Here is a 12,510-nt window from a genome sequence, read left to right on the forward strand (position 1 = left end):
TGGTGTCAAAAAATGTGATTCCGGAACTTCTTTTCTGTAAACCAAGTCTGTAAAAATTAAATGGGGATATTTACAGAGCTAATATATAAATGAATTGAAATTTAGTGAAGTAATTTAGTCAAAATTATAGTTAATTATGGCTTAGGGATTAAACCGTAAAAGTTCAATTGATATAGATTTTTTATTAGAAAATGGCTTGAGGACTTAAATAGCAGTTATCTCAAGGACTAGAATGGTTATTGAACCAATATTTTCAATCACTTAGTGGACGGGTTGTAACAGCCCAATTTTCAATGATGTCAGAAAAAGTGGTTTGAGACCACTAAAATCTGACAAGTGAGCTTATAAATTATTATTGAATTTAGGAAGGCTTATGAATTAGTGATTTGTGCTTTAGAAATATTTATCAAATTAATTAGTTTTGAAACCGAGGTATCGAGACATCGATTTCATAAATCGAGCCATAAATATTTTTATAAATATTTACGGAGTGTCATTGAGTTAGTATTAAAGTTTCGTTAGGAAATTTTAACGTTTTTATAGTTAATTAATTAAAAAGGATAAAATTAAAAAAATGCATTCTCGAGACTCAGTTCTCGTAAATCGGATTAGTAAATATTTATTAAAAATATTTATGAAGTTAGTTGTGTAGTTAATTAAGTTTCGGTTAAGTGAATTTGCTTGAATTAAAAGTAATTAAATATAAAGAATAAATTGTATATAGGGTAAAAATTGAATTATAAATTGAAGAAAAATTAAAGGGCTAAATAAGAAATTATGCCATTGCTCATAAATGAGGCGGCATAAGAAAGATTTTTTGAATTTAATATATATTATATTAAAATATCTTTTACTTAACATATAAGTATAAATATATATTATATTATATTATATTGTATTATATTATATTATATTTATAAATAAAGAAAGAATAATAGAAATAGAAAAAGAAAGCCAAAGCAGAAACGAAACAGAGAAGGAAAGAAAGAAAAGAGAAAGAGAAAGAAATGAGAAAAAGCTAGAATTTTCAAGGGTTCCAAGCTTAACTGGTTAGTTAATTTAGTCTCATTTTCTTGTAATTTTTATATTTTTAGAATCACGGTATTAAATACTACCCAACTCATGTCAAAATTTTAGAAATTATTGAATTTTTAAATGTTGTCTATGTTGATTAATTAGAATATTAGGGACTAAATTGATAGATTTTAAGTTAGAAATGAAAAAGGATTGAATTGTATAATAAGTTGTAAATTTTGTGTAATAGGGACTAAATTGTAAAAAATTAAAAATTTAAAAATTTAGGATTTTATGTGAAAATAGGGAGTTGAATTTAGTCTAAAGTAGAATTTGCATGAAAATAAAGAATTAAATGTGAAGAATAAAAATTAGTCCCGATTTAGGGACTAAATTGAAATTTAGGCAAATATTGAGTAAAAATTGAAATTTTCAATATGAAATTAAATTGTGTTGTATTGATGAATTTTAATTGTTTTAATTTCGTAGCTAACTTCGTACCGGAATCCTCGATAAAAAAAAAAAGGGAAAGATAAAGTCGACGTGGAATAGCTCGGAATTTCTAGTTTGTATTTCTATAATCCGAAACTAGTAATTAATTGTTATATTTTTTATTTAATGTATATGGTAAGTGTTAAGGTGAGAATTATTGTGTTTTGCAATTGAAATGGATTGATTTAGAATGTGATGAATTTATTGAATTTATATTGATTGACTTGGTATATATATTGAATATATATATTGATTATTTGAATTGAAATGAATATTGGTTGTATTGGAAAAGTGAATATATATTGAATGGATTGATTTTTGAATTGAAATGATTGTATGTGTAATTATGTGATTATATGAAAAAAAATTGATATTGGATATTGATTGTTGTTAAAATGAAAAAAAAAATATTGAGTTGAGATTTATGTGAATTTGTGATTAATGTGATAATTGAATATTGAATATTGATTGTATTTGAAAATGTGAATTGAATACCCTATTAACTGTATCGGGCTAAATCGGATATAGTTGACATGTCATAAGATTAGAAAAGTTCAGAGATACTTTGACCACGAGTCAATGAGACACTGGTGTCATATTATTACTTCGGATAAATTCGATAAGGTACTGGGTACCAACTTACTTCGGCATGGCCGATGAGGCACTAGGTGTCAACTTATTACCTCGAATTATCCGATGAGGCACTGGGTGCCATACTGGTGTGTTTTGGTTGGATCCGTGTATCTGCTAAAGTCCGAGTCATATTAATAGGGGTAAATAAATGAATTAACAATATGAATGATATTGAATGATTTTGAACATGAAATGGATTAGGATATTGAATTGAGTTATGAAATTGAAATGTATGAACCAACGGGTTCATGAAATGGATATTGATATAGTGAGATGATATATGTATTTTATTGAGAAAAGTTAATTGAATAGCAATTATGAAATTGAAATGGTAAGAGAAGAGAATTGAAAATGTTATGAATGATTGTTTATGAAACTGATTAATTGTTTGAATGATTTTTGTTATGTTTGTTTAAATATATATAAATATTATAAATTCTTATTTAATAATTATTCGGTTATAGAAATACCACTGAGTTTTATACTCAGCGTACAGTTTGTTTCCGTGTCCAGGTTAGATTAAAGTTGAATTGTTGAATTAGCATCAAAGGTCAATCCCGAACTCATTGTGGTGAAGTACATATCTTTTTGGTGTGGTGAAGGACATTTGTATTTTTCATTTTGAAAAGTGTTGCAAAATATGTTAGAAAATGTTATTGAATACATATATATATATATATAATTTTATGTACTATATTAAGTATGTTTTGGTATGAAAATTAAATTTGATTTTAATGAAGTATTGAATTGATTGAGATATTATATGAGCAATTATATGTTTGTTAGATAATTATGTAATGTTCATATTTGATTCAAAATATTTGGTAATGCTCCGTAACCCTGTTCCGATGATGAATATGGGTTAAGGGTGTTACACGGGTGATAGTGAATTATTAAGATTAATTTATAAATTAAATTAGGTTTATTAAAAGAATAAATTATGGTTAATTAAACTTAATTAAAAATTAGTGTTAGTATATAAATAAAACAGTAGTGGAGGTTGTCATCTTCCTCCCCAAAACTAACAAAATTACTAAAAAGAAAAACATAAAGAAGAGCTTCAAAACTGTAAGTTTTTGCCCATCATTTTGGTAAGTTCAATTAAGTCCTTTCTTGTATTTTTATTTTATAGATTTTAGGTCATGGAAGCTTGATTTAGCTAGCCCATGTACCAATTTGTAAAATTGTTAAAGTTTTAAAAAGTTTCTATTGTTGGGAATTGAAAGTTTTAGGTGTTTAATTGATAGAAATTAAGCTTAGTTTAAGAAAATAATTAAACTATAAAGCTTAATTGATAGTTTTGTATATTAGGGACCAAATTGAGTAAAATATAAAATTGACAGTAGGAATACGAAATAGGAGATCCCTGATGAGTAATTTTGAAATCGAATTTAATTCGAGGATTTAAATTGAAAGTTATGCTAGTCTTGGTTTTAGAGACTAGATTTAATAGTTTTCAAAATAAGTGTGACTTTATAATTGAATGTGATTTGTCAAAGAATTTGATATTTTATATTGTCAAATTATTATTTATAGCTAAAGACGACATGGGGGTGTCAAGAGGGAAAGAAAAGAAGAGAGTTGACAATAAGTAATTCAGATTTTCGGTTTGTATTTCTATGAGTCAAATCACTTTAATTGTTGCATAATTATACTGTTTTGCACAACATGATATTGAGGTGAGTTGAAAATGGTTAAATGAATTGTATTGGTATGATTGCGATTGATTATCGAGATAGAAGATTAAATTGAATAGAATTGAAAATAGTGAAACTTGATGTTATGAAATTTGATTTGAATTCGGCTGAATCATGTTATATTAAGTATGAAATGATGAATTGATTGATGAACTGAAAATGATGAAATGTAATTTGAGCTATTTAACGAATTGGATAATTGGTTACCTTATTAACTGTTCGAGCAGAGTTGGATATAGATAGCATGCCATAGGATAGATTGTATACGGGTTACTTTGACTATATGTCGATGAGCACTGGGCACATTTTTTTGTAGGCGTTCCAAAAAGTGTTGGGCACAGTTATTACTTCGGTTAAACCGATGAACCTTGGGTGCAATTTACTTATTTTAGACGTTTTGATGAGACATTGGGTGTCGAATTGGCGTGTTGGTTGGATCCGTGTATCCGTTTGAGTTCGAGTCAAGTTAATAGAGGTATAAAATGTAAAATTGATAAACTGTATATGAATTGGATTGATATTGTGAGTTGGTGTATAAACATGAGTTACGATATATAGATATCGATAGCATGTAAAAGATCATGCGAACTAGTTATATTCAAGTGGAAGACCGGTATGATAATGTGACGAATTAATGGATTCGATTTGGAAATGGTATGTTGATATGATAGAATTTTTACATACTTATACACAACAATAATTTCCATATTCAAAATGGTATATAGGGCTTTTCATATAGCAAAAACATACATTTATGCAAAGTAAACATTAACATTCCAAATCAACTATAACCGAAGTTTAAACCAAAACCATCCACTCATAAAATGTCTCATATATAACCTTCTATGTACATGCCACATAACTAGATTTAAAACGATCAAAAGTCTACCGATAGATGATTGGATAATGTGAGCTTTGAGGTGATCCAACCAACACGCTTCGTAAAATCAATGATCTACAAGGAAAAATGAGACCACAGGTAAGCATTTTAAATGCTTAGCAAGCTCATATGAAATTTACTAAACTTAACTTGACATGACAATAATTTAACAATGGAAAATATTGGTACGGACATAGAAATCCTTTGAAATCTTACACTTTATATGTCCATTCAACAAATATATCGAATAAGTTAGTTCAAGCACATGGCATAAGCTTGTAATACATTCATACAATGATATAGCATTCCATCACAAAATATATACCATTAAATCAAATCCAACTGGTAACATATATATATTCATTCTGAACATTCCATTTCTATTTAGTACCTCTTTCATTTTCGTCGCTTGCTCGAAGAACTCAAGTAAATTGAACTTAAATATACAAAACTGACTTACTTCCACAAACTATAGATGCTGCTCATTCAAGCTATTGAGAATTTGGAAAAGGTGTTGGACATCAGCCATCAATAAAGAGTAATTTGATTTTCTCACACGAGCTGTGATATTTGGGCTGCTCACTCAAGTTGTAGGTCAAGTTTACTTTTGCAACTTTGTTTGATGTTGCTCACTCAAGCTATTGAGAATCCACAAAACTCCTTGACCAACACCCGATTTCTTTTTAAACTTTAATTGCATGGCTTTCGTATTCTAATCGTTTTACTAAGTTTACATGGGGATCATTACCATTTCTATATAAATTCAAACCTTGAAACCGTAAACTCACTTTTCACATTTCGAATAACAATCTATATACATTCTTAACCCTATAATGCCATCATATTCATATCATCTATCCATATATACATTTCAATTCCATTCAATACATCATATCTATTTGTGGTAATCATATTTTCATTCTTTACTATTTAGTCCTTTAGATGACAATTTCACCAAAATTACATAACAATTTAAACTAAAAAATAAACACTATAATACAAACATATCATGAATTAAATAAGTATCATATGTACTTACCTAGCAAAAACAACAACTGATAAGGTGCCAGAGACTAATCCACAAATTTGTTTTTTCCTCGATTATTCTCCGATTGATTCAATTCACGATCTATAACAACAAACTAGTAATTTTTCATATCCAAACTTAAAATCTAACAAATTAGCACCAATTTCATCAAGCATTCAATAATGGAAACTTTTAGAAACTTTAACAGTTTCACAAATTGATACAAGGGTTAGCTAAATCAAGCTCTTGAGATATCAAAAACATAAAAATTACAAAAAAAAAGGGCTTAAAATGGCTTACGAAATGAAGGATTAATGCTTGGAATGTCAAAATCTTATTTTTTTCTTCTATGATTTAGGTGAAGAAGATGGTTGAATATAAAAGTTACTTATTTTTCTTTTAATTTGTGTTTTATATGTTAGTTAACTTTTAATTAATTAAAATTAACTTATTTAATTTTAATTAACTAATCTTAAGCATAAATTAACACATTTGGTGGATGTTGGTCGGCCATCAACACCGTTTGGACACAATATAATAGTCCAATTGCCTAATTGAACCTTCAATTAATTAAAATTCCATAACAATTAACTTTTACTCCTTTTACGATTTAGTCTTTATGCCTTAAGTAATCACTAATTCTACAAAATTATCTATCCAAAATTCAATTCACCTATACAGTAACTTCTTAGATATTTACGAGCTGGGTTTATGGAAACTTGGTCTTATTACCTCATTTTCCAACACCACTAACTTTAGGGTCGCTACACTTGTACGTTAAACTAACTATCCAATTAACAAATTTGTCAAATCAAAATTTAAAATAATACTATAATTTACTCGTAAATATTAGTTAATAATATTTAAGAACTCGATCATCGGAGAACAGGGTTTTGAAACCATCATTTTCGGTACTATTGAAAATCAGATTGTTACAAGTATTACATGTTCAATATGTTTGCGTAAACATTTATATGAATTGAAATGATATGAACATATGTGGTAAATTCTACTCAGTGAATAGTAGTTGAAAGAATATTATAAAATGATCCAAAATTTATATTTTTATAGAATGATCATGATCAAAGTATATTATATTTATTGTTGAAACTCTTGAAGAGATTAAAATATATTTCCCCAACATTTTTCTTCACTCATGACTTTCAAAAGCATGATGGTATAAATGAGTAGCAAAGAATGGTGATACAGTTGTACTCTTTTTCCTTTAACCGGGGTTTCATCCCACTGGATTTTCTTAGCAAGGCTTTTAATGAGACGACATGTCATGAATATTTTATTATTAAGTGGATGTCCATCAAGATCAATATAAGTTTGATGTACTTTAGGACTCTATTAGTCGTTAGAAGTAGAGTTTTATTTTATTTATACTTCTTATGTCTATAAATACAGATTGTAAACATCTCTATTTATCAATAAAATCTATAGTCCTTTTGCTCTCCCAAACTCTTTTATCTTTATTTCATAACACAACCTACAAAATTTTTTTATTTAGATTTTAGAACATTCAAGTTATAAAATTCAAACTCATTAATCTTTATATATATTTTTTTAATTCACTTGGGTCCAAAGAGTGTTTTTCGCTGTTATGTTTCTCAATTCTTAAAGCAAGTAATTAGATTATAGATAGGGAAGGGAGAATGAATTTGCAAGTATTAAATCTTAGGCCAATTAACTTAAAATCGTGACATAATTGGGAAATGGGATCGTTTTAATAAATAAAAGATTGGAATGAAATGATTCAAAAGTTATGAATTGAAATGGAATAAACACAAAAACTAAAGGTCATGGACAAAAATTTACCCTTAAATATCCCCGAGGCAAAGGTTACTTGCAGAGGAAGTCAGATATTCAGCAGTTTGCGATTACATTATTTTCATATTTTCTCCTCAAATTCACAAAATAAAAGGAGGAAATATAGCAACTTTCGTCTCAAATTTCCGTCCTTATTAACCGCTGCCTTGTTTTAACCAATCCATTTCCACAGGTTTGACCTAAATCCCATTTTAGATAGCCTTAAAAAATTGTCCCCAAATCCGCCATGAATGATGACTACATTACCATCTTACCCCATTTCAACCAAGACCCATACAGATTCCGAACTTACACCGTAACTTTCTTCTCAACTCCCATCATCACCACAGTCACCGCCACCCCAGCTGTTGTCCGCAACTGGCTCTTCAGAGTCCTTCGTCTCCACAGTATCCGTCGCAACAGGCTCGTCGTCGGCCTTGGGGTTCAATGGAGCCCTTACTCTTCCCTCCCCCACCCTCCAGCAGCCACTCTTCAACTTTGCATCGGACATCAATGCCTCATCTTCCAACTTCTACATGCAGATACCGTGCCCTTATCTCTTCGTCGCTTCTTGAATGATCCTCGTAATACTTTCGTCGGAGTTTGGAACCATAGTGACATAGCTATGCTGTTGAGGTCTGAGCATAGGCTTTCGGTTTCAAAGGTGGTTGATGCTCGTCATGTTGCTGCTGAGAGAAATGGGTTGAGTTCACAGTTGTCTATGGAGAAGTTGGCTGGGATACTTTTGGGTGCTCCTGATGTTAAGAAGCCTCAAAGTATTGGGGTCAGTAATTGGAATGATTATCGGCTTTCTTTAGAGCAAGTCCAGTATGCTTGTGTTGATGCTTATGTTAGTTTTGAATTGGGGAGGGTATTGCAAGTTTGGAATTGGTAGGCTGGAAGACTGGAAAAATTAAGGGTTTTAAGTGTACTTGCTTCAATGGCTAGTGAAGGGTTCCTTTTTGTCTGGATTATAAAACTTTAACACGCTTTCTTTTGCTTTATGGATATGGATTTCATACTATGTTGATCCATTGAAGTTTGAAAATTTTCTGGTAAATGATATTATTTCTTTTGTATTTGATAGTTTTGCATTTCTGTTAAGTTCTTGTTGTTTGTGACTGATGATCATTTTAAGAATGTCTCTGTTTCATTCATCCTAGAGAAGTTCACCTCTGTGTGATGCAAGTAAACTATAATCATGGAGACCAATACTTCTTTCTGACGTTAATATTAATCTTGCTTGTTGAATTATAACTTAGTATGATGCTAGGTGTTGCTTTTTATCATGGTTTTTAAGTTTCAGCCGACACCAAATTGATATCTTGTTTAGAAAGAAACAAGGAGTTAGATTAACATTAAGTAGATGTCCTCCTTGAACTACATTTCCATCTACGATACTGACAAAACTTAGATTTGACCTTGAACCAGCTTGGTTTAAATCTTTCATGCTAATTATTAACTTGTAGATTGAACTTGTGTGCCATAAATGACTTTGAAATGTGATATCATGCATCCTATAGTAAGAGATCCTTGTTTACATAATATGTCAACAGTTCTTTGATTATGATAGACCTTATTAGTTGTGTTGAGGCCTTTGAGGGGGGGTGGAGGTTTGCATGGTGGCTAAGAGCCTTAAGGAGTGATTCGAGGTTGGCATGGTGATTGGAGGTGGGCGAGGTTGAGACTTTGGTTTGGTAGGGGTAACAGTGGAGTAAGTCTTGAGTATGAAGGTGGTAAGAGTGACTTATGTATACCCTTCTTTGTAAGATCCTTGCTACGAGCGTGCCAATAGGTGGGCATTAGCTATACTTGTCATGGGAGGATTCCTTGACATGCGTGAGGGTTCGTTGTCTTCTCGTGTATTCCTTGATGTGTCTTGAGAGGACTAGGGGATCTTGACATGGGGAGGTTAATTGTCCTCAGGGGGGTCAGCTAACACAACCTTATAGGTCTATGATTAGTCGGAGGCTTGGCCTTCGCTAGGCTGCCGAGGATGGTTGTTGTGTGGCAGGTAAATGGTTTTGAGTTACTACACCGATCTGTCATCACCCGACTGGCAACCTGTCTCTAGGGCCAGGCGTTGGTGGTTCAACCTTCTTTTGATTTGGGCCTAAAAAGTTGTTTATTATATTGCTTTGACTCTTAATTTTTTTGAAGTATTTGTGTCTAATGTATATCTAGCCACGAGTATCCGGACCTTTCCAATACATTGAAATATTTAACAATCCCATAACCTATGCTCCTACCCAAGTCCGAGTGTATGCATAATTGTGTTTCTCAAAAACTTGTATCTATAAGAGGTTATAGGGTAGCTATAGCATTTTCAAACAGCTTCTTCAACGGTGCTCTTGCTTTACCTAATTAAATGCTTACAAGTTTTGCTTGTTTTAAATTCATGGATAGAACTTGTATATCACCCATATCTATATTTTAACAAGTGTTTTTTCAACTTAATGTATACTACTTGTGGTGGTCTTTTGTATAACTTCGCTTTTTTCTATGATAGTACTCTCTCCTCTGTAATTTGATCCATTGCAATCCTTAGACACTTTTTGTGGGGATATGCTTATTCACTGAATGTGGAATCCTTTTACTTTTTGAGATCTTTGACATTTAGCAACTACTTGATTCATATCTTATTTTGTGAAATCTCTGCTTCATGTGCCCCCAAAGATATTACTGTTTTCGAATCGTTTTCTTTTTCATATTACTGTTTTCGAATCGTTTTCTTTTTCTTGGAGTTCATGTAGAAGAGAATTGTTTTTCTTGGAGTTCGGCCATAAAAACGTGTAACGTAATTGGTATAATAATAAAAGAGTTCGAAATAGATCCTTGTTTTTGCTCTAAATCGACATTCTGTAATGACAATTATAATTAGATTTCATTCTACTAAGATTCCAAATAAGGTTACTCCTAAACATGCACTTAAACCATAACTACATAATAACTTCTTAATGTTACAACCATGCAAACTCGAGCAAAGCAAATGCAATGGCAACAATGAAGTTGATTAATTAACAACCCGGCAATTCCCCCGAATCTGGCCATCGGTCCCTGTTAGCACCCCTAAGCTTCCCATTTTCAGCATCGAATTCTTGAAGTCCTCAAAGAAGGCCAAAGGGTCCTCAGCATAGGATAGTACAAGCTGTCTAGTTTGAAAATCATCGGTGACAAGCGCCTGGTCAGATGGCAGCAATCCCTCTCCGGAAAGAAGGTTAATGTAATACTGGTTGTCAAACGTCGCAGGGCTGACCAGATCAAGTTGCGCAAGCCTTGAGTTCCCATCCGTTTGTGAGCACAGCTGCTGCAGGTTTTGAAGGAAATCAAGGTTAATATCTGGACCATTTGCGCCTTGAAGCCGAGAACTAAATGTCGAACATCGAGCCATTCCCAAAGTGTGTGCACCTGCAAAAACAATGCCAATGCTTGGTTTCATGGTTATGTAATTGAGACATTTAAAAATACAAGGTGCATTGTCTTAAAAAATCATCACCAGAAAGTACAATCATGTCATTGAATGAGAGTCCAACATTTTGGAACTTGGCAACAAGTAATGGCACCGTTGAATTTGGACCTGGAATATTGTTTGTTGCTGCTTCTTTGCTAGCACCCAAGCTGTCTTTTCTCCCCATCTCCACTTCCCAACTCGGACCCCCTGACTGCATTCCCAAATTTTATATTTTCATTACTCAGACTCGGATATAAGTATTAGATACGGATGTATATATAACTCACTATAACGACAGAGTCTCTAGCAGCTGTTGCAAGAATATCAGCACAAGAAACAGTTTGAGGGCAAACAGATTCGAGCTCCGATTTAATAGCGTCGATTACTTCAAATCCTCTCAAAGAATTCAAGTTCGGCAGTGCGGTTTTCTCACCGGTGAAATCCTCAGTATCATCCAACAACACTGAGCCATCACAACCCTGCCAAAAAGAAAACTCACATCCAACATCAATTATTTGTACACGAATACATAAATATTAGTAGCATAAGTTAAAAGAGTGACTTGCATTAACAAAGCAATCGTGGAAATGAAGCCGAAGCAACGAAGCTGCCATTCTAGAGTCCTGTGATACTGCATTTTCAACCCAAGAGTAGATGATGGACTCTGCCTCCGGGCAGCTATTTTTATATAAGTCGATCTGCAACACTATACTAATGTCGTCAACGCATGTTTCGTTCATGGTGTTTGCAACATTAAAGGAAACCATTACCAAACATAAACATAATAAAACCAAACAATTGGCCATCTTTCTGCTCTTACTACTTACAAACTGCAACTTAAAGATCATATATATATATATATATATATATATATATGAATTGAGGCAAAGGGGGTGGTTTAAACGTGAAGGAAGACGCAGTCAAGCAATGGAAGAGGTCAAGTTTTTGATGAATTTCGTCATGAGAGTAACAATATAATACCTAACGCCATGTGCTGCTGCAGATTGAAAGCTTTTTGAGGTAAAAATGATTCTAATATTTTTCAACTTGTTTCGATTTTGTAGATCACCTAAAGCATAAAGCCCAACCCATTTCAATCAACATGTTTAAAATGTAGGCCGAAATCAAGTTTTGATATTTAATAGTCAAAAGCTTGGTCTATTTTTTCGATTTTGTTATTTTTATATATTATATAAAGTTTAAATATATAAAATTATAATATAGATATTAAAAATATATTAATTTATTTATATTTAAAATTTCAATAAAATAAAACCTAATTTTAAAAATATAAAATTTCTAAATATTAATAAAAGTAACATATTTCTAAAAATTAAAACGATTTAAATAAATTTTGATTAATTATTTACAAATATAAGCGAAATTTTAAGGCTCATCTTTTTTGCTTGATACATATTTTTTTTATACGAGAGAAAACGGGATGGGAGAAAAATTATTTTATGGATCCTTCTCACCACATCATCCATAGTCTCTTTCCAATTAT

General features: G+C 31.6%; 2 protein-coding genes and 1 long non-coding RNA gene across 3 annotated transcripts; 2 read left to right on the forward strand and 1 right to left on the reverse strand.

Annotated features, from left to right (window-relative positions):
• The first annotated feature begins 972 nt into the window (after positions 1-972).
• LOC128290478 (uncharacterized) lies at positions 973-2,896 on the forward strand. The gene is made up of 2 exons (XR_008280336.1): positions 973-1,049; positions 2,653-2,896. It is a non-coding gene; the product is annotated as an uncharacterized LOC128290478 (long non-coding RNA).
• Positions 2,897-7,628: 4,732 nt separating this feature from the next.
• LOC108475704 (3'-5' exonuclease-like) lies at positions 7,629-8,631 on the forward strand. The gene has a single exon (XM_017777685.2). It carries the CDS (start codon positions 7,803-7,805, stop codon positions 8,448-8,450), a length of 648 nt encoding a protein of 215 aa, XP_017633174.1. The 5' UTR covers positions 7,629-7,802; the 3' UTR covers positions 8,451-8,631.
• A 1,759-nt stretch (positions 8,632-10,390) lies between these two features.
• Positions 10,391-12,002, reverse strand: LOC108474766 (peroxidase 40-like). Its single transcript, XM_017776779.2, has 4 exons — positions 11,573-12,002; positions 11,294-11,485; positions 11,052-11,217; positions 10,391-10,963 (listed from the first exon to the last, which is right to left on the reverse strand). The coding sequence occupies exons 1-4, from the start codon at positions 11,852-11,854 to the stop codon at positions 10,569-10,571; spliced, it is 1,035 nt and encodes a 344-aa protein (XP_017632268.1). The 5' UTR covers positions 11,855-12,002; the 3' UTR covers positions 10,391-10,568.
• Between the last annotated feature and the right edge of the window lie 508 nt (positions 12,003-12,510).

This window comes from Gossypium arboreum, chromosome 3 (genome assembly GCF_025698485.1).
Source record: "Gossypium arboreum isolate Shixiya-1 chromosome 3, ASM2569848v2, whole genome shotgun sequence".
NCBI lineage: Eukaryota > Viridiplantae > Streptophyta > Magnoliopsida > Malvales > Malvaceae > Gossypium > Gossypium arboreum.